The sequence below is a fragment of the Talaromyces rugulosus genome, chromosome II (genome assembly GCF_013368755.1).
Source record: "Talaromyces rugulosus chromosome II, complete sequence".
Classification (NCBI taxonomy): Eukaryota; Fungi; Ascomycota; class Eurotiomycetes; order Eurotiales; family Trichocomaceae; genus Talaromyces; species Talaromyces rugulosus.
Window position 1 is genome coordinate 1,999,715 of NC_049562.1, and position 20,355 is coordinate 2,020,069.

The 20,355-nt window shown below is 45.7% G+C and overlaps 10 protein-coding genes across 10 annotated transcripts; 7 read left to right on the forward strand and 3 right to left on the reverse strand.

Moving 5' to 3' along the window:
* Window positions 1-109: 109 nt before the first annotated feature.
* TRUGW13939_03164 (uncharacterized protein) lies at window positions 110-1,121 on the forward strand (the record flags this gene model as incomplete). The annotated part of the gene is made up of 2 exons (XM_035486349.1): window positions 110-310; window positions 366-1,121. The coding sequence occupies 2 exons, from the start codon at window positions 110-112 to the stop codon at window positions 1,119-1,121; spliced, it is 957 nt and encodes a 318-aa protein (XP_035342242.1).
* A 988-nt stretch (window positions 1,122-2,109) lies between these two features.
* TRUGW13939_03165 (uncharacterized protein) lies at window positions 2,110-5,529 on the forward strand (the record flags this gene model as incomplete). Its single annotated transcript, XM_035486350.1, has 5 exons — window positions 2,110-2,427; window positions 2,506-2,902; window positions 2,957-3,193; window positions 3,245-3,320; window positions 3,375-5,529. The coding sequence occupies 5 exons, from the start codon at window positions 2,110-2,112 to the stop codon at window positions 5,527-5,529; spliced, it is 3,183 nt and encodes a 1,060-aa protein (XP_035342243.1).
* Window positions 5,530-5,831: 302 nt separating this feature from the next.
* On the reverse strand, window positions 5,832-7,565 carry TRUGW13939_03166 (uncharacterized protein; the record flags this gene model as incomplete). Its single annotated transcript, XM_035486351.1, has 6 exons — window positions 5,832-5,872; window positions 5,927-6,222; window positions 6,275-6,531; window positions 6,583-6,679; window positions 6,747-7,430; window positions 7,480-7,565. The coding sequence occupies 6 exons, from the start codon at window positions 7,563-7,565 to the stop codon at window positions 5,832-5,834; spliced, it is 1,461 nt and encodes a 486-aa protein (XP_035342244.1).
* Window positions 7,566-8,014: 449 nt separating this feature from the next.
* Window positions 8,015-8,464, forward strand: TRUGW13939_03167 (uncharacterized protein; the record flags this gene model as incomplete). The annotated part of the gene is made up of 1 exon (XM_035486352.1): window positions 8,015-8,464. The coding sequence occupies one exon, from the start codon at window positions 8,015-8,017 to the stop codon at window positions 8,462-8,464; it is 450 nt and encodes a 149-aa protein (XP_035342245.1).
* An 835-nt stretch (window positions 8,465-9,299) lies between these two features.
* Window positions 9,300-11,489, forward strand: TRUGW13939_03168 (uncharacterized protein; the record flags this gene model as incomplete). Its single annotated transcript, XM_035486353.1, has 1 exon — window positions 9,300-11,489. The coding sequence occupies one exon, from the start codon at window positions 9,300-9,302 to the stop codon at window positions 11,487-11,489; it is 2,190 nt and encodes a 729-aa protein (XP_035342246.1).
* A 208-nt stretch (window positions 11,490-11,697) lies between these two features.
* On the reverse strand, window positions 11,698-14,842 carry TRUGW13939_03169 (uncharacterized protein; the record flags this gene model as incomplete). Its single annotated transcript, XM_035486354.1, has 4 exons — window positions 11,698-12,850; window positions 13,726-14,510; window positions 14,576-14,751; window positions 14,809-14,842. 4 exons carry the CDS (start codon window positions 14,840-14,842, stop codon window positions 11,698-11,700), a joined length of 2,148 nt encoding a protein of 715 aa, XP_035342247.1.
* A 401-nt stretch (window positions 14,843-15,243) lies between these two features.
* Window positions 15,244-16,323, forward strand: TRUGW13939_03170 (uncharacterized protein; the record flags this gene model as incomplete). The annotated part of the gene is made up of 1 exon (XM_035486355.1): window positions 15,244-16,323. The coding sequence occupies one exon, from the start codon at window positions 15,244-15,246 to the stop codon at window positions 16,321-16,323; it is 1,080 nt and encodes a 359-aa protein (XP_035342248.1).
* Window positions 16,324-16,999: 676 nt separating this feature from the next.
* Window positions 17,000-17,452, forward strand: TRUGW13939_03171 (uncharacterized protein; the record flags this gene model as incomplete). Its single annotated transcript, XM_035486356.1, has 2 exons — window positions 17,000-17,162; window positions 17,223-17,452. 2 exons carry the CDS (start codon window positions 17,000-17,002, stop codon window positions 17,450-17,452), a joined length of 393 nt encoding a protein of 130 aa, XP_035342249.1.
* Window positions 17,453-18,085: 633 nt separating this feature from the next.
* TRUGW13939_03172 (uncharacterized protein) lies at window positions 18,086-19,043 on the forward strand (the record flags this gene model as incomplete). Its single annotated transcript, XM_035486357.1, has 2 exons — window positions 18,086-18,149; window positions 18,214-19,043. 2 exons carry the CDS (start codon window positions 18,086-18,088, stop codon window positions 19,041-19,043), a joined length of 894 nt encoding a protein of 297 aa, XP_035342250.1.
* Window positions 19,044-19,245: 202 nt separating this feature from the next.
* TRUGW13939_03173 (uncharacterized protein) lies at window positions 19,246-19,684 on the reverse strand (the record flags this gene model as incomplete). Its single annotated transcript, XM_035486358.1, has 2 exons — window positions 19,246-19,407; window positions 19,463-19,684. 2 exons carry the CDS (start codon window positions 19,682-19,684, stop codon window positions 19,246-19,248), a joined length of 384 nt encoding a protein of 127 aa, XP_035342251.1.
* Between the last annotated feature and the right edge of the window lie 671 nt (window positions 19,685-20,355).

Here is a 20,355-nt window from a genome sequence, read left to right on the forward strand (position 1 = left end):
CAAGAACCCCACTATAGGCTAGGAATACTTTGACAATCATTTAATATTCACCATCTGAAAAATAATCAGTAGATTTTTTTTTTTTTTTTTGAATTTCAGACAGATTAACATGGCAAACTACTCAGCCATCGGGTTTATTGGCCTAGGAGCCATGGGCGCTCCTATGGTAGGCCATCTCGCAAATAAGCTGTCGCCGGACATCTCAATACACGTATTCGACGTGGTACAAAGCATCGTGGATGAGTTGGTCAACCAGTTTCCCAATAAAATCCATGCGGAAAAAAATTCAAAAGAGGTGGCCGAGAAAGCTGTAAGATTTATTTGCACAGCTGACCATAAATTGGAGTAAAACTAAAATTATTTAGGATATTGTTTTCACCATGGTCCCCGAAGGATCCCACACTCGCAGCGTATACCTTGATCCTCAAACCGGGATTTGTTCAACGGATGTTAACAATAAACTTCTTATCGATTGTTCGACGATTGACACCGCGACAAGCCTCTATGTCAAAGACTACATCAAAAACAATTTCCCTTTAGCTTCTTTCTACGATGCACCCGTTAGCGGTGGAGTTCTTGGTGCAAAGAAAGGAACAATTGCTTTTTTCCTTGGTTGTGCCGAAGATGACCCCAACCTGTCACGAGTCACAGATTTATTGAATATGATGGGAAAGCAAATTATTCCATGCGGAGGGCCGTCATTTGGGCTCGCGGCAAAGTTGTCAAATAACTATCTGTCAGGGACTATTGCAATCGCGTGCTCCGAAGCATTTGACATGGGTATGCGTTCTGGCCTTGACCCGCGCGTTCTTGCGCGTGTTTATGCTGCTGGAACAGCCCAGAATACAATCTGTGATAAGTTTTGCCCTGTGCCTGGCGTTGCGCCGGAGGCCCCATCTTCAAAGGGCTACAAGGACGGGTTCAGGGTGCAATTGATGAAGAAAGACTTTGGGTTAGCCGTTGACATGGCAAAGCGAGTCAATACAAAGCTGGTTTTGGGCGAGGCCGGCCTTGCTACATATGATGGAGCCAGCCAGGACCCAAGGTGTCGGGATCTAGATTCAAGAGTGGTATATAGATACTTAGATGGGAACGAGGATTGGGCGAAGGAATTTAAGTAAAAGCCTTTTCTAATTATAAGTTTTTGCATTTCTCCCTGCCATTAAATGAAGTTTGCCTATGGTATTTGTCAACGGGTATCTATGGCTATGAACAGTCGTGTCGCAGAATCAAAGTAATTAATTGATGATGGCAACTTAGACTGCTGACACGCAGAATTTTTCTAAACTGAAGGAGAAGGATTTAAAAAGAATTTTCCAAGTTGTCTCAAAATTTGGACGTGGCCTTGCAGGACGCTTATAGTGATACACAAATCTATTTCCACATACGGTAAAAGCGCTTGCAAAGGCCAAAAGCCCCGCGATGCGATCTGGTCCCACCACGCTAAAGTCCGCTGATACACCGACAACATGTTCAGCTACTGGCTAATAAATTTGTGGCGGTCTTACTAAATGACTCCCAGGATCTGCGCTTCTCGGCCCGGAAACTCTCATTCTAGAAAAAATTTGCATGCAAATTTGCTTCACATGCCCCTTGCATGGCTTTAGTGCGCATAAATCTGCTTGTAAGCAGCGTCGGAAGAAGTATGATGATAAATCCTGAGCTTTCTAGAGTACGCCGATTATCCGTCTATTACGTCAGGGGCATTTCGCTACTATACATATCATCCACCTCGTGATATTTACCATAGTATTCGTATGGGTCTCGCCTGCCGAGCTGCATGTTTAGGCGGAGTTTAATAACTCAACTAGCCTTATGGAGACATACTTCTATAATTATGAACTCAATCGTTATTTGTAATTTACATAATGTTATGTCTTGGGTGGAACTAGGACAAGCTCCAATCCATCACAAGTAGTCAGGTTTTCTCGTATGCAATGCCTGACGGAAGTCTATAAAAGACTGCTGATTCCCCCGTCTATATTCTCATTTTATTCAACACATTATCTCTCTTCTTACTTGAATTTATATCAACCAAATAATATTCGAACTCTTCAAAAAAACAAAAAAACAAAAAAAACAAACGATATCAAGTCTAAGACGCAACAAATGGCCCACGAGAAAATCGAAAGCTCAATGGGGGAGCCAGCCTACGGACGTCGAATCTTCGTCAACGTTATCGACGACCTAGCTCGCACCGACCCATCTCGTCTTTGCATCTCCATACCACGCTCTTCAAACATTCAGGACGGATGGAAGGATGTATCTTACAGTCAATACGCCAATTCTATCAATCGACTCTCTCACTGGATTATCGACAAAGCTGGACCCTCACCGGAAGACCAATTTCCTACTTTTGCCTACCTAGGACCGAATGATATCCGCTACTTGATTTTCATCGCTGCCGCTGCTAAGTGCCATTTCAAAGTACGTTCTGGTCCGGGTTTCGCTATTGATGTTAAAATATCACAAAACAAGTTGATGCTAATATTTTGATAAACTTAGGTGTTGTTTATCTCCCCTCGCAATAACAAAGAGAGTCAATTGTCGCTTTTTGATGCTACAGACTGCAAATGGATTTTTTATGCTTCGGAGAATGAAAACATGGTACAGCCGTGGCTGCAAGAACGAAACATGAAATCTGCCGCTGTTGATCAGGTGGATACTTTGATCGCAGATGAGAAAGTGCCTCATGTTCCATACAGCAAAGATTTTGAAGAGGCTCGTTGGGATCCATACATGGTTCTACACACAAGCGGCAGTACCGGCACTCCAAAACCAATCATTTGCAGGCATGGAATGATAGCACTAGCTGATTACTATCACTATCATGCTACTTGGTGTGGATACACACATTTGGGGAAAGCTTACTCTGACCGTGCCGAAAGAATTCTTCTCACCAGTAAGTATATAGAGATACCCCTGAGCGATCTACAACAGCTAACTTGCTTCACAGTGCCGCTTTTCCATGCACTAGGAATTTATTTCTTCATCGCCGTGTCAATCTACTGGAAAGCACCAATGGTGCTCAGTCATCCAGAAAAGGCTATCACACCCGATACAGTTTTGGAAACTATCAAATATTCCATGGCTGATGCAGTCGTTCTATCCCCCTCAATCGCCGCAGATATGAGCAATGGCGAAGAATATATTGAGTCCTTGAAAAGGTTGGCATTTGTGACCACTGGAGGTGGTAAGTGAACCCTATTTCTCGAGTCGATTGGCGTTTTCTGACATTGCTCAGGCGCTATAGAGCCCGAAGCTGGTGATCGCCTTGTAAAAGCCGGTGTGGAGTTGCAAATGGTGGTTTCATCAACAGAGTTAGTAACTATTAATTTGCTAAGATAATTGAAACGCTTCGCTGACCTTTGTAGATACGGTTTCTACCCAATCTATTGGCAGCCCCGTAAAGAACTATGGCGATACTTCGTATTTAACAACGATCTCTTCGGTTGTGATTATCAACAGAGAGGTGAAAACGTCTATGAGCAGATCGTCGTGAGAAACCAACAAGAATCTATGCTTCAAGGGCCATTCTACACATTTCCTGGTTCCAGCACATTCGAGACCAAAGATCTTTACCAACCTCATCCTACTTTGGCCCATAACTGGCTACATTCAGGGCGTATTGACGATGTTATTGTCTTTTCGAATGGTGAGAAGCTGAACCCAGTCTCTATAGAGTCAATAGTCGGAACCCACCCCGAAATCCATAGGGCTGTCGTCATCGGACAGGGTAGGTTTCAAGCAGGGATAATCATGGAACCAATTCAATACCCGATAGACGAAAAAGAACGTCGAGAACTTCTAGATCGAGTATGGCCACTCGTACAAAGTGCCAACGCCCAAACTGTTGCACATGGTCGAATTGCACGCCATATGATTACTATATCAGATCCTAATAAGCCATTCCCTTATTCTTCGAAAGGCTCCCTTCAACGAGGTTCTATGCTGAAGCTATATAACGACACAATTGAGTCACTTTATAGTGATGACGGTATTTATGAGGTACCAGCTTTGGATATCACGTCACCGGCGGCTTTGATGCAGTCTATCATGGGCGTCTTCCAAACTTCTCTTGGCTTGTCAAACCTTGAGCCAGACGCGGATTTTTTCCAGCAAGGATTGGATTCATTGCAGGCTATCAATGTCTCAAAATTTTTGGATGCCGGGCTTGAAAAATCGGGGTCTAGCCAAAAATTGAAGATAGCCCCCCGTATTTTGTACCAAAGCCCGACCGCGAGGTTGCTCTCTGAGTACATTTACTCACGCCATCTAGGCAATGAAGATTCAAAAGAATTGGCCGACAACAAAATCCAGCTTATGGAGACTATGCTGGAGAAACAAATACAAGATCTCCCAAAGGCCCCAGTCAATGACCGGCCGGCACCGCTGGATCAAGGACAGACAATTATTCTCACTGGGTCTACAGGAAGCTTGGGATCATACCTTTTAGATCAAATGGAGTCTTCCAATACCATTAGGAGGATTGTTTGCCTCAACCGTTCTGCAGATGGCGGAAGAACGACGCAGCCAGCAGCGAACAAACCCCGAGGACTTTGCACCAGTTTTTCCAAGGTAGAGTTTTACCATGCGGATCTATCGAAAAAGAACTTGGGGCTTGAAGATGATGTATATGGCCAGCTTCTGGATTCAGCGGATTATTTCGTTCACTGCGCTTGGCCTGTCAACTTCAACCATTCCGTTCAGACATTTGAGCCGCACATTCGAGGCGTGAAAAACCTACTGAATTTCGCCAGCCAAACTAAGAAGCGTCTACCTATCGTATTTTTGTCCTCTATTGGTTCCGTTGATCTCTGGGATGAGTCCGGCCCTATTCCGGAGTCGCATCTACCGGACTTGGGCCTTTCCTCAAACGGATATGGACAGTCAAAAATGCTTAGTAGCGCAATTCTGGTTTACGGTATGGAGCAGCTGAACATTCCCTCCAAAATTCTCCGCGTCGGACAAGTTTCCGGTCCTCGGAGCGAGCTTGGCGCATGGAACAGGTCTGAATGGCTACCCAGCATAATTGCTTCGTCATTGTATCTCGGTTTACTACCCAGGGAGATTGGCTGGCAAGATGTCGTTCAGTGGATGCCTGTGGAGGATGTTGCATCAGTTATCCTCGAGATCGCTGGGATAAAGTCTCAACTCCCAGACATGACTGGCTATTTCAATCTGCTCAATCCGTCACAAGCCCGTTGGGGAGATTTGGCAACAGCTGTGCAGGAGTTTTACTCTCAAAAGGGGTATTCTCTCAAAATCGTAAGTCTCTCAACGTGGGTTAAAGCGGTAGAGGCAAGTGCAGCAAGTGGGAACAGTCACCCAGCCACCAAGTTACTTGAAACATTCCAATCCATGTTGAGCGAGGCCGGATCAGCTAGGCCAGAGTGGTCTTTAGATAGAGCAAAAACTGCCAGTACTACGTTGAAAAATATGGGGCCTATCACGCCCGAGATGATGCAGAGATGGTGTCGACAGTGGAATTTTGAGGAGAATTTGCCGCGGGATGGATCTTCAGTATAGTAGATAGTGGAAAATATCTGTTGGGTATGAAGGGTGAACTAATGCCTTTTTAATTGGTGGTCAATGCTGAGAAAATCAACGATACAGGTATCAATTCATAATTACTCGCTTTGAACATTGCAATGTGAACTACACAAATATATTCAGAATATATGGGGTATACATATGTATAAACATAGTGGAACATTTGAAAAATAGATGATATAATAAGCAGAGACTTGAATTATACAGATCAATCTGAAACTCAGTCCACTTATTCTACAATTTGACGATTTATGCTTATTCACCAATCGAAATAACGACTATTTCCCCTGCATTGTATTTAAGAGTGTCATGTAAACCCCTAAATATGGTCAATTAGATGAAAATTCTCAAAGAAGAAAAAAGTGGTACTGACCTGCCAGGTTCCATCTTCTATCTAAAATCTCGAAGCTTTTCTCAAGATCTTGCAAGACTTGAAGGATTTCGCTGTGTCCCTCTCGACGATACATAGCATGAAAGTATTGAAATACATGAAAGGCCCAATGCAGCAAAAATGGTGACGGCTTATATTCACTTTCAAGATTTCCTTGGAGAAAAAGTCGTACTCGATCGCTGTAGATTTTAGCCGACGAACTTCGCGTTAGTTCCAGATGTTCGGCAGTAATTTCATCATTACTGTGAACGGAAATTGAATGTAGCAAAAATATGGCACTGCATGTGTCAAGTTAACCATATGTAAAATTTGAGTAAAAACGTAACACACCTGTTTAGAATAGCGCGAGGTACGGTGACTAGAAAGACTGCAGATCTTGTTTCAACTTCTAAAGCAGACATAAGAGCAGATATTGTGCGATTAAGTTGTTTCCCTCTTTCACTGTATACTTGAACTGGGAGATGATTATCAGAGGCATGTTGAAGCACGCGACCAATAAGATAAGCTGCATGAACTACATGTCGAAAGCTACTCATTTCAGATGTGGCCGGTGCTAGCAGCGTCAAGTGGGCCTCTGCTGACGGATACTTTGTTTGTCAATATCTTCATATTCAAATGAGAATCTCCGGAGATCGTACTGCTTGTTCCCAAGAAATATCATCTGAAGGTAAAGGCTCGTTTTGATCCGGCTCTCCGAGCAACAGATTCCCTTTTGGATAGCCAAGCATAATTATACTATGTCCTCATATTAATACTGTCAACTTTTAAAGTTCCATGACAGATAGTTGTTTTATTTACTCACCGTTCCATGGTATAAATTGCCCACCATAGACGTCTTCGAGTCTCAGTATCGACCCAGTCAATGGGTTCTTCAGAGGGCAGGCTGGGTCTATTGATTCCGAGAGCAGCTAGGTATCGCGTGCAAGTGCCAAGAGTAATATATGCGGAAGGGTAGATGCCATGGCAGTACTCATAAATGAGAAGCACCACCAGCGCTTGTAACAGGCGTACATTGAGAACGCTGTTGACCTCAGCACTGACAAAGGCAGTCTTAATCGCTAAATATGGCGGATTAGACTGGGCACATGCATCGCCTTCAACTGGTAGGCACAAAACTTTGATGCATGCAAGGAGGAGAATTTCCGAGCTGTTTAGCTGACTAGATTCATTGGACAGTTGAGCGTGAAGATCTTGTCGAGGGATAAATGGCATGCAGAAGAAGTTTGTTTCTTCGAGGAAATCCGTTATATTTTTGCCCAGATTTCTATCGTTAATGACAAAAGTCCGCAAGTCATTGGAAATGATTACGTTGCTATTGTCATCACCTGCAAAATAGCTTGGGAAAAATGGGTACCCAAGAAATACTCCATCAAAACCTGTCGTTCTAGACCGGCGGTTTCTGTCTAAAGTCTGGACTAAGGGCGCTGCTCGAGCTGGAAGCTTGTTTGACACGCCGCTAACACGATACTCGCATCGTTCGTGTGTTCTTCAACGCTCTCAGCATTCAGCTCAGCATAAGAGGGGGTGAGACTGACTTTAGGCAGTAAGAACATGCGGGGTATGCTCGATCACATTTTTTCTTGCGTATCCTACATTTCACGCAGGCAAGAGGCGGCTTCATGAGGTGGGGGTAGGAGGTCAAGCCTCGATTCCACAAATCAACAGGCGAGCTAGCTTAATAGAATGTAGATTATTAAGAGGTGGTTTTGGGACGCGGTTGCAAAAAGACGGTAAGACTATTTGGGTTTAGCTTCATTAATTTGCACGCTAAACTCTGTTCCCAAATCGGATAAAGAGGCTAACTGTTAATGGATTAGCGCAAATTTGGAGAAAACAAGCCCCACATTTCTCCAACAGAGGTTCCCGGCGGGGTAACGTATTGGGGTACTGTTGGGGTAATCCTGACTTTTAGACATGAAATCACAAGAGAGGGAAAACAACAAAGACGGTTAAAAACCGTAAATGCCTTGTACTTGACCAAATCTCTTCACAAAATCAGCACAGTTACCATTGACTCTTCCTACCTACCTATTCCAAACAACCGAAGAAATCCCCGATACAGAATCGAGAATGTCGACGAATCCGAACCACCCGGACATTCATAAAACTCTCTTTGACGATGGCCTCAAAGTGCGGCGCGAGGTCGTTGGCGATGAGTACGTCGACCGCGCGTTGGCCAACGGGTCAACCGAATTTTCGCGTCCTGGCCAAGAGCTCGTCACTGAGTTTTGCTGGGGCTATGCCTGGACTCGGCCAGGGTTGGAGCGCAAGCAGCGCTCGCTCATAAACATCGGCATGCTTATGGCACTGAATCGATCACCAGAGCTAGCTGTGCATGTGAGAGGGGCAATTCGGAATGGTTTAACAGAAACCGAGATCAGGGAGGCTATTCTACACGCAACAACATATTGCGGTGTGCCTGCGGGCGTGGAAGCGATGAAGGTTGCAGAGAAAGTGTTGGATGAGATGGCAGCAAAGGGAGAACATGTTCGACAGCTGGGAGCGAAGGCTAATGTGTGATTGCGAATGAGAAACCAAACCGTGTGCTGTTAATAAACCCAAAGATAAATAAATGACTGCCGGCTTGAATACAACGCATTAGTATTTGATTAGTGATAAAGTACTAGTAGTAGTATGAAGATGTCAGTCGCACTTCATGTACCCCGGACCCACCTCCGCATGCCAAGCCGGCACTCTTCATCCTGCGTCAACTCCATCCACCGACCAACCAATGTCCCTCCCCTCAACGAACTTTCATTCCTCTCCGTCATTCACTGCACACGAATGCATGTATAAAGAATTGTCATGAGCATGCTCGAGGCCTCCCTGCCTAACCAGCAATTCGAGTCTGGTGCGGACCCATCTTCGCCACCGGTCCCGCCGAGAAAGCCGAAACGCTTCCAGTGCCATCATTGTCAACGACTTTTTGCAAGGCTTGAGCACCTGCAAAGACACGAAAGAACTCGTATGTTGTATAATCCCTTGCTTTGTTTCTCAATCTTGCTCAATGATTTCCGAAAACAACAGATACCCAGGAAAAGCCGTTTGCCTGTGACCAGTGCGACCAGCGATTTACACGCAGGCAAGTTTTCGGTTGGCACATGGTGGCACGGAATCTGACCTTGATAGTGACCTTCTCATACGGCATGGGAGATTATCCCACTCCACAGATAGACGAGTTAGCTCTCAGTCAGAAAAAGGCAACGGCCATGGCGCACGAGGTCGGCGCAAACGTACTGCGCATGCGGCCAGCATGAATGAAGAGCCCCCTGCCAAATCACCTCTAATGAACTTCGAACATAGTGACACATTCAATTCGACAGAGCCTTCCGATTTGTTATATGGCCATCATACAATGCCTCTGACGACACTCTCGATGGCTGCTGAACAAGCAGCATTACAGGGGATCATACCATCTCCGCAGGACAGCCAGGCTATTCTAGCTACAACAAAAAACGCTCACATTTCTATACCAGAACCAGAATCGATCGATCATCCGCCCACTGAAACAAACTATGGACTGGACTTTGAGTATTCCCTAGATAGTCTAGCGGCATTTCTAGATAATGGCCCCTTGGAGTCGCATCATTTCCCCTCATTCGTCAACGCCGAGCAGCCAATGCCCTTCTTTTCTCCGGAATCTGGTATAAATGGAGCTGAGATAAGGCAGGGGATTCACCAAGAGGAACATGCACCAGCACCTACTGCACTTGAGGAGTCAGGCTCTTTCTCGCGGTTTGGATCTCGTCTTCCATCACTACAACCGGAGGAATCTCCGACATTGCGTGACCAGGATCCTAGTTCGGCAAGGAAGCCTTTGTCAGATATCTCTGTCGAAGATAGACAGCTCATTTTGTCTAAACTCAGCGAATTTTCCGGTGTTGTACTTTCTGGGTTTCGCCTACCATCTCGTCTCGCACTTTCCCGTTACTTGGCCGGTTATGTCAATGGGTTTCACGAACATATGCCATGTCTACATGTACAGACAATGTCTGTGCAAAAATGTTCAATAGAGCTGCTTCTTGCCATGGCAGCTGTTGGGGCTCAGTATTGTTTTGAAGGGGAGAAAGGGGTTGAACTATTCCATGCAAGTCAAGGTATCGCCATGCAACGCATAAGGCGACGTGATACGCGCTTTGCAGAGCATACAGAAAATTACCAACCGCGGTTCTTGAATTCGCCCCAAAATACGGAAGGCATTGATCCACATAGTTCTTGGGCCGGCCATGCCACTCATACTCTCAGCCCATCATTACCTGGGCCTCTGGGTCTCCCACCTGACCAGGGAACTAGTGAAGACCTTATACAAACAGCCCAGGCTCTATTTCTCCTCATGGCGATGGCCACTTGGGCAAAGCACAAAGAAATTCTCCGTCAAGCGCTTGCTATCCAAAGTATTTTGGCCACACTTGTCCGAGAAGATGGCCTGAAAATGACACCTCTCGTTGGCGACGATATCTCCTGGGAAAAATGGATTCGTCATGAATCTGTCAAACGAACAAAATTCATCGTCTTCTGCTTCTTCAATCTCCACTGTATAGTATACAATATTCCGTCGTTGATCCTGAGTTCCGAACTCGACCTACCATTACCATGCAGCGCAGCTGAGTTCAAAGCGCCATCTATGATGCGATGGCGAGAAGCTAGAAAGAAAAACGACCTTCCTGAAATCAATTTTCAAACCGCCTTCCAACGGCTTTTTGAACGCTCAGGTCCTAGTGACATGGAAAGATACTCCTACACATCTTCGCTTGGAAATTACGTTCTCATCCACGCTTTGATTCAACACATTTTCTTTGTGCGTCAAATAGCACGCCGTCGTACATCGTCGCTGAATCTGACAAACCAGGATCTGGATTCCGAAGAAATATCTGCTCTAGAACAAGCCCTTCGAAACTGGCAAATGGGTTGGAAACAAAATCCAGAGTCTTCGCTTGACCCGCTCGACCCAAACGGACCGATTGCATTCAATTCGACTGCTTTGCTGCGATTGGCCTACATTCGACTCAACAATATCTTCGCTGGCCCCGGACATCATGCTTTGGCCACGCGCGATCCGGTCCAGATAGCCCATTCTTTTCGAGAAATTTCAGCAACGAGAATAGGACGAACACGCAAGTTGGTACGCGCTGTTCTGCATTCGGCGCATGCTTTGAGTATTCCCATCAAGATCGGGATTCGACTTGTTGCTCGTACACAGACATTTACTTGGTCCATTCAGCATTCTCTTTGTTCCCTTGAATGTGCCTTCCTGTTGTGCAAATGGCTTGAAGCTCTCGCGCTACCGAACCCACAGCCAGAAGCCACAGACGACGAGAAAAGGATATGCTGGCTCGTGAAAACCATGCTTGATGAGACCGAGTATGGAGTTTACTGTGAGGATGAACAGGCTTTGCAATCTCCAACCATGCTCAGACAGTTGAGTGCGGGAGTACTGCGGGTGTGGGCACAGATATTTAAAGGAGCGCAAACATGGGCAATCGTGGATATTATCGGAACAGCACTGAATACTTATGCAGATATGTTGGATAATAGCCATAGCTAACCATGATCCATTATTTATTTAGTATTTGAAGCCATATGTTACTGTATACATGTGTATGTGAGAAATTTATTAAATTCTTGACATTAAATGTAGGCATAATAGACTTATTTCGCTACTCAAACTATGTCCTTCAATTGGAAAATAAATTCAAAATTATTCATTATTTCAAAGCATTAGATTGCAACACCCTGGGTCAAAATAAACTGGGCTACGAGCCCTTATAATGAAAATCGATCACTAGTTTCCCTCCATGGCCCGTCTTGTAATCATCGACGAGATCATTCAGTTTTTCCAGAGGAAAAGTCTTAAGTAATGGCTTAACACCATGCTCTGCAGAGAAACGGATCATATTTCGTAGTTGTTTGTTGGTTCCCATCAAATTTCCCATGAAATGAATATCTCGGAAGATCAGATCCATCGATGAGATATGAAACCCTTGCTGGGGGAACGAAACAACCACGCATTTCCCATGGTTTTTGAGCATGTCGATTCCGTACTGGAAAGCCTTTTGACTCTCAGCAAGAATAATGACGCCGTCTAGGCCGAACTGCCCGGGAAACTTCTGGCCATCCTCTGCGGCGATGGGTGCTATAACTTCAGTAGCGGTTTGCGTGCGAGCGTCGACTATGGTGGCGCCAGCGATATTTTTGAGTCCTCGGACAAGCGTAAGTGCTGAATCTGTATTATCTATTCCGTACACTTTCAATCCCATTGCCGTCGCATATTGCAATCCTAAATGCCCTAAGCCGCCACCACACCCTACGATTCCGATGCGTTGACCCCGCGAAAGCCCAGCTTTTTGAATCGCAGAGTAGACAGTAAACCCGGCACACATTAGTGGCGCTGCTTCCACCTGGGTCAAACCAAATGGAATGAGCGTGACCTGTCGCGAGTCGACTAGGGCATATTCCCTCCACCCACCATCCATGCCAATACCAACTGTCTTCACATGCGGGCATAACACTGAGTAACCTTTGGAGTCACTTAAGGGCGTACCATCCTCTATACATTCAACGCATGTGCCGCACGGATGGTAGGCACGAGAAGCGACTCCAATCCGATCACCAATCTTGAATTCTGTCTGCGCTGGTTTCGAGGGCAGCCCGACGACCGTCCCGGAGTATTCATGGCAGCCCACATGAGGAAAATGCGGTTGTTCCACTGCTGCCATCTGACCGGACGCGAGCACATGATCTGTGTGACAGTACGAGGCAGCGTCGACCTGGATAAGTAGGTCATAGGGATGCACAGCAGTCGGAACCGACACCCCGTCTCTGAGAACGTAAGGTGTATTGTAGGCGTCAAGGTGCTGGGCCTTCATAGTTGAAGGCAATTTTGGCGCAACTGCCTTCGCTATGGGGCTATGCTTCTCATGCTTGTGTGATAGTGATTGATGCACATATCGGCGCAGCCGCGACAGTATAGTCGACATGTTGAAAGCTTCAACTTTCTAGGTTTGCTAGAAATATTTTTGGAAGCGAGAGAGGTAGGAATGCGCGAGAAAATAAAATGACCAAAGAAAGAGACTAGAATCACATGTTCTTTGTGCCATGGCTGTTGCTTGCTAGTTATTCTCGACCAGTCGTTATCATACTAAACGGATTTCTGTGCATCCCAGCCTAACGAAAGAATGCAGATTGCCGATCAATGAACTGGCAGTAGGACAGCCACGAGCAGCTCCCTAGCTCCATTCTGGCTAGGAGATCGTGAAACTATTTTTTTAGTCGATCTAAATGTTGGTTTGTTTTGCCCTTGGCTGTATGTAGGTCGGCGCCCTTGCTCGCTGCCGCGAATTTTTTTGAAGAGGGGGCAGTGCGCAGGGATACCTAGGAGGCTCTTGTCATCCCTGTCGAACGTGCATAATTGAAAGATTCATTGTTGCGATTCTTTGTTTGCCCCTCCTCCATGTATTTTGGTTTGCATTGAGCAAGTTTTTTTGTTTTCTAATCATACTTGAGAACAGATCCCCGCAGCCCCTCATCAGCATACGTGTCACAGCTTCTGGTTGCATCACCTGCATGTGACGAGCTAGTGGTTACTCATTTTCGAGTATTTATCCAATTAAATAAATGATAGCCGCCTGTGTTACTGCGAATGAAATAAATGCAGGAAGAAAGAGGGAGGGGTGAATGACTATGATGAATAAGATCAGGATCCACCGAAACAAGGGCGAAATAAAGCAATGATAATAATAATATTAATAAACACATTTTCTCCCTACTCTTTCTTCTCATACTCATTCAGCCACTTGTAAACTACCCTTGCATCCTTGCCTTGGTATCGCTCATCCCCAGCAGCCTCTTCGAAGGCCTCCAACGTAGGCTTATCCAGTATCGTGCGAGCGCCCACCATTTCTGCCAATTGCGAGCCCATGCCCAGGACCTTTTTACACAATTCAATTCTGAATCCACCCTCGTAGTCTCTACTGGCCGGCGCATTGGGATGTACTCCGGGAACGGGGTTGCTCTGCGAAGTCACCCAGCATTGCCCTCCGCTAGTGTTGATCACGTCCGTTAGAAGCTTTGGGTCAAGTCCCATCTTGACGCCAATATTGAGAGCTTCTGAAGCAGCTAGGCTGGTAATAGCTGACAAGTAATTGTTGATAATCTTAAAGGCCGTGCCAGCACCCACCTCGCCACACAAGAAGACGCAGTCGGGTTTACCCATGTAGGACAGAACAGATTTGACTCGGGAGAAAACCTGTCCATCCGAGTTTGTTGCATGATCAGCTCCAACCATAAAAGTCAGGGTCCCGGCTTGTGCACCCATCGGTCCACCAGAGACTGGCGCATCCACGAATGCTAATTTCCAGCTAGAGGGCAGAGATGCCGCTGTCTCGCGGGTAGCTTTGGCGACATCGAGGATCGTTGCCGTTTCAATCGTGCCACATTCCATTATGGTTTTGTTCCCGGCAGTGCCTTCTATTGCTGCTTGTTTGATGCCGGCCAATATTCCTGTCTTATCGTCCATATACACGCTTCGCACAGCCGGCGAACTTGGTAACATAGTGACAACCAAATCCTAGAGAGATGACACCACGCATCAGCATTTGAGGCTCGGTAAACAACACTATAAAGTAGCCCTACCGCTGCTTGAACCGCTTCAGATCCTGTGTTTACAACCTTGACCGGACCAGTATTTGCAGTTTCATCTTGGAACTTTTGGAGGGCAGCTGGGACGACATCACAGATCAAGATTGTATAATCCGAACCTATTTTCTTTCGTAGATTTAGGGCCATGGGATAACCCATGACGCCAAGGCCTAGGTATCATATATAAGTCAAAGCGACTATGTTTTCTGCTCATTGTTACCACGTACCAATGAAGGCAATTTTTTTCTGTTGAGAGGCCATTGCTTTTTTTTGTTGTTTCAAGGTAACACCATATATTCAGCAAAAGCGTCATTTATCTAAGTGTTGATATAAATGACAATCACAGTTAGAAGCTTAAATAAAAGGCAGTCTAGTCACACCGAATGGATTTTTCGGCATTCCTAAAATGTACGTCTTCCCCACGCTGTCGTGGAGGCACGTTGGAGAAGCTGCGCACGAATCGGCGTAATGGCCGAGCCTGACGGTTTACCCCGCAAGTTGGGGAAATGTCTAGGGGATTAAGTGCAGATTTATGCATGAAGTAAGAATGCAAGTACGTCAAGGAAGAATTTTTAATGCAACTTATGGGAGCTTCTGGGAGACCTCAGTTTTGATAACGACGACATATCTTTCGTCAACGGAAGAGTCTCCAAGAACACAGCATGTCTTCACTCACATTTCCTACATCCCCATCAGTGCAAGTCAAAATCTCAGCACTTGAAGGAGGGCATCTGACGTTACCAGAACGCTTATTTGTGACCGATGCCGACCCTGAGAAGAAAAGCACGGTTCCATCTTTGTCATTTTTAATCCAGCATCCATCCACATCGCAAAATGGAACCCAGAAGAATGAAAATATCGTATTCGATCTCGGTGTCAAAAGAGACCTGAAAGGTTATATGCCCGCCATGCAAGCTCACATTGCCAATCGTCAACCTGTATTAACCTCGCCCGACGTGACCGAGACCTTGAGAAAAGGGGGTCTCGACCCAGCAAAAGACATTGACTATGTGATAATGAGTCATGTCCACTGGGACCACGTTGGTACGCCTGCCGATTTTGAACGGGCAACTTTTGTTGTCGGACATGGAACCTTGCATTTGTTGGATAACGGCGCTCCTCCGCATTATCCAAAAGAGATATTTGATGCGGATCTTCTTCCAAGAGATAGAGTGTGGGAACTTCAGGCTTCTTCCTTGCCAGAAGCAAAATTTGGCCCTGATACCGAGTATCTAGGAGAGAAGGCGATGGCAGTTTCAGGGAAAAGGTGGCTTCCACTGAAAAGTGTAGCCGGTGAAGTTATATTTCCCGCAGTTGTCGATTTATTTGATGATGGCAGTGTCTATCTCATCGACAGCCCAGGGCATTTGTTCGGCCATATGAATCTGCTAGCATGCGTGGGTCCGTCGAAATGGGTATACCTTGGCGGTGATTGCTGTCACGACCCGCGCATTCTGACAGGCGAGAAAGGGATAGCATTGTATGAAGATCCCACAAAGGCCGGCCATACGCGCAGTGTGCATGTCGACACGGACATTGCGAGGACGACGCTAGATCGAATCAAAAAGCTACTTCCAATCGTACAGCCTCTCAAGGCCAACGACCAAAACATTCGAAGCATTGCCGGCAATGCAGTTATAGACGGCGGAGAAGCGGTCGAGATCGAAGTGATTGTAGCGCATGACAAGAAATGGCGCGAGAATAACCAGCATCGTTTTTTCCAGGCGAATGTTGACAATTGATGTCATGTGGCTGCGAGGACAGGAGTCGTACCCTCCCTTTTGGGAATGAAACACAGCCCTAATTGTTCCTGAAATGGAAAACATTACTGGACTGGGCAATTTCTAGCTCCTTCCCCAGGAGATAAAAAGATGAATATCTACGCCTACACAGACAAACCAAGAAAATTGCGAGAAATGTATAGTTACACAGTACCTGGTATCGTAAATAGGAGGATGGCTTGTTAGGTAATGTACACATCTCGAATATTAAAGAACCTTAAACTAGTAAATCGCTTCTGTTTTATTCTTTCACTCAATATCGATTGTAAAAAATGCAAAATTGCTGAGCAATATTAGATGTGCACCCTTGCATAGAATATAATAAATACTATCCAATAAAAAGACATACTGTCATGCAAGCAGATGCAGCTTCAGACTCGCTTAGTAACCTTGAACCTACCGCCCAACAACATCCATCGTGCGATAAAATTTCCTAGTATGTTTAGGACGATATTATCTTCAATCTGGTGGTGGTATTGTCAAACACGTCATTTACGTGGCAGGGTTCTACGCTAAATCCAAACCGGCAAACTTTGTCCACGAATCTCAACCCCATATCAGAAGATTACTGAAAGTTTGAGTCAACATGGCGAGGGAGATACTATCCATGGCAGACAGAAATAAATTCATTGAAAGAATGATCGGCTATCAATTCAGTGATACTGGCATCATTTATACTGCACTACATACCGCGGGTTCCTCCGTAGGCAGTGAAGGAAACAAAAGCCTCGCGATGGTTGGAGATGCAGTCTTGAGGCTTGTTCTGGTAGTGCATGGATACAGTAAACGTATTTCCAGAGGTAAGTGAAAAAAAAAAGAGAATCGTCACGGCATCCTGAAGACTTAGCCCTAGCTTCTAGGTGAAATCAACAATGCCCTCTCCACAATAGGAAGCCAAACCTTGCTTGCTCGGGCAGGCTTTGACAACGGATTAGAGGCATACATTGAAACGAACCCGTCCCAAGGGGAATTCATCTCTGACCGCGTGATGGCCACCACGGTCGAAGCCATTATCGGGGCCGTCTATATCGACAGCAAGCAGGATACGGCCGCTGTGGAGCGAACAATGGCGGCTTTTGGTCTATCATGACTGAGACGAATGTTTCAATTTCAAAAAAAAAAAAGTTTTTGGCACAGCAGCACTTTATGCTTTTTTGAAGTGAAAAATATGGAAAGCACGCTGAATTTTGTTGGGATCAAGATTGGACCAAAGATGTTTTATCACTTGTTTATTTAGGTGGAGAATAGTTATTTAGTAATGAAACAGGAGCATTCTACAAAAAAAAATGGACGAGAAGTAAGACTTGAAATATCCCAACAACCCCAGGCCTAGGTGTTTGGTCAAAAGTTAGAAATTCCCAAGGCCTGTGGTGAATAGGATCCTGTTACACTAGCTGGGATCTATACATCTTTTATCGCTGTTTTGAACTTGGTCTATTTATCCTGGCCCACATGCAAAGTAAGCCCCACCAAGATGGATATCCGGGTGGTGCTGGATGTAACACTCGGTTAAATTCGAGGTTAAATTATCCCAATATTTTCAGTAGCTGCCCCGCGGTTCGGCTAGATTTTACAGTTCTTATTAATATCAGTTGACCTACGTAGAATTGAACATAAATAATCCTATAATAAAATACCTAAATTAGGCTTCGATTGAATCATTCCTCTAGTTAGTTACCAATATCTTTATTTTTTTATACGCTCTTGTTGTGGAAATTGCAATATGGCATCTGCAACCCCGCGTCCATTGGAAGGCAAGTTTGGCATCGTAACTGGGGGATCACGAGGTTAGTAGAATCTATGTAAACTTGAGGCACTAGTTATATACTAACATATATGCAAAATTTCAAGGCATTGGCGAAGCTATTGCTCGCAACCTGGCTAGTAAAGGATGTTCGCTTTTGCTCAACTACACATCCGAGTCATCACGAGTACGAACCGAGGAACTCGCCTCTGCACTTGTCAAGGATCATTCCATCGGCTGCAGCATCGTCAAGGCTGATCTTTCTGATGCTGCCACAGCGAGCAATGTCATCATAGACGCATCGAAGAAACACTTTGGCGACAAGCCTCTCCAGATCGATATCCTAATCAACAATGCTGGTGTCTCACAAGATAGGAAGCTTGCTGACCCTACCAAAGGTCCGATTGATGCGGACTATTTTCACTGGCACTACGATATCAACGTACTTGCACCGTTGATTCTCACACAAGCGTGTATTCCATTTCTACCGCACGATCGATCAGGGCGCATTGTAAACATTTCAAGTGTATCGTCGAGTCTTGGGTTCGAAGGCCAGTCGGTATATGGTGGTACCAAGGCTGCCTTAGAGGCGATGACTCGAACCTGGGCTCGAGAGCTGGCGGATCGAGCGACGGTTAACGCGGTTAACCCTGGCCCAGTGATTGGTGATATGTATTTCTTGACAGGAGAAAAATTCTGGAAAGACCTGCAAGGCTGGCAAGATAACACGCCATTGAGCAAAGTTGACCCCAACAGCAGCGACTTGGAAGATCTAGATTCGGAGAAGATCCAGCTGATACACGAGAAAATGGGTGGTCGACGGCCAGCATTTACGAGCGAGGTTGCTGGGGTGGTGGCTATGTTGTGCACAGCTGATGCAGGATGGAGTACCGGCAGCGTTATCAATGCCAACGGAGGCATGAGAATGACTACATGAGATGGAGACTAAGGGAATCTTTGGATGACAATGATGCCCCTGATTTGTATAAGCTGTTCCAGATCAGGTCAGGTCTAATACTGTACAGGAAAGATGTGTGTGTGTATGGTCGATTGAGAATAGGCTGCATGAAAAAAAAAAAAGAAAAAATAAAAAAATTCCAATGACGTGGCTCTAAACGGTGATACGTAGAAAAATGACATTAATTCCATTGTCGTGCCTCTGCTGCACTATCCGCATTCCTTGTGTCGCGTTCTACCTGGCTGGCAGAGTTGAGTGTTTGTGACTGCGTTTGGGCTTTCTGAGCTGCTAGCTGACTCGCCAGTTTTCCTTTGCTGGAAGCATTTAGAGCTTGAGCGCGTCTCTGTATCAAGTAAGTAATAGCACAAGATTGTGTAGGGTAGTTCGGGACCAAATACCTGAGCAGCCTCGCCGGCCATATTTTTCGCATCTTCTGGTTCTCCACCTGTTGAGCCTCCCAGGGTTCTACCAGCGCCTTGTATTTTGCGGTTGGCTGGAACTGGTGCTCGAGCTGGTGGGCCAGCAGCAGGAGCTGCGGACGAGCCCAGGACACGGCCAGGGCCAGGGCGCGCGGAGGAGGAGTCAGGCTCGTTGGCCGATCTTGAACATATATTTCCCATTTTGTATAGAAGCGGAGATGGGATAGTGGCAGTCTGCACTCAGCGGCTATCACGTTAGTTGGCGGGGAAGCGGGGCGACCGGAAACGCTGAATGGGCGCCTTTCAGTCACACGTTGGATTCAGAGCAGCGCTGCCTAATTGTCGATATGCAAAGCTGCTGTTGTCTTTTCTGGCGAGTCTAGGCGCATCGAGGCGGAGTTGACAGGTGACAGTTGACGGTTTGACGTACCGAGGACGCCGAGCGTGCAGCTCTAGCACCAACAACACGGTCACCGGGATTAAGAAACCCGAGTTTAGCGAACGGACTAAGTGGGTCATGGCCGGTATGCATTATCCAATGGGATGGCTGTAAATGAAGAATTTCCGAGTTAATTCCTTATTTTGCGGGTTGTTACAGTGTATTTCTCGGTATAGGGATAAGTGGGCCCTATATCAAGAATCCCGCGGATCAAGGAATCAAGTATACTACTACGTAGTTGCTCCTATAGGGCTAAAAGTAATCATCCATCTATATCAGCCTAAAATATTCAATGTAGATGATTTTCACGCCTGGAACCCTGCTCTGGGTAAACAGTCACACAAGTATGCTTCAAGTTCTAGGCGAGGTTTCTCTTATCTGCCTTGGCTTGAAACACATATTCAATCATATAATATGAAGACAGCCTTTCTCT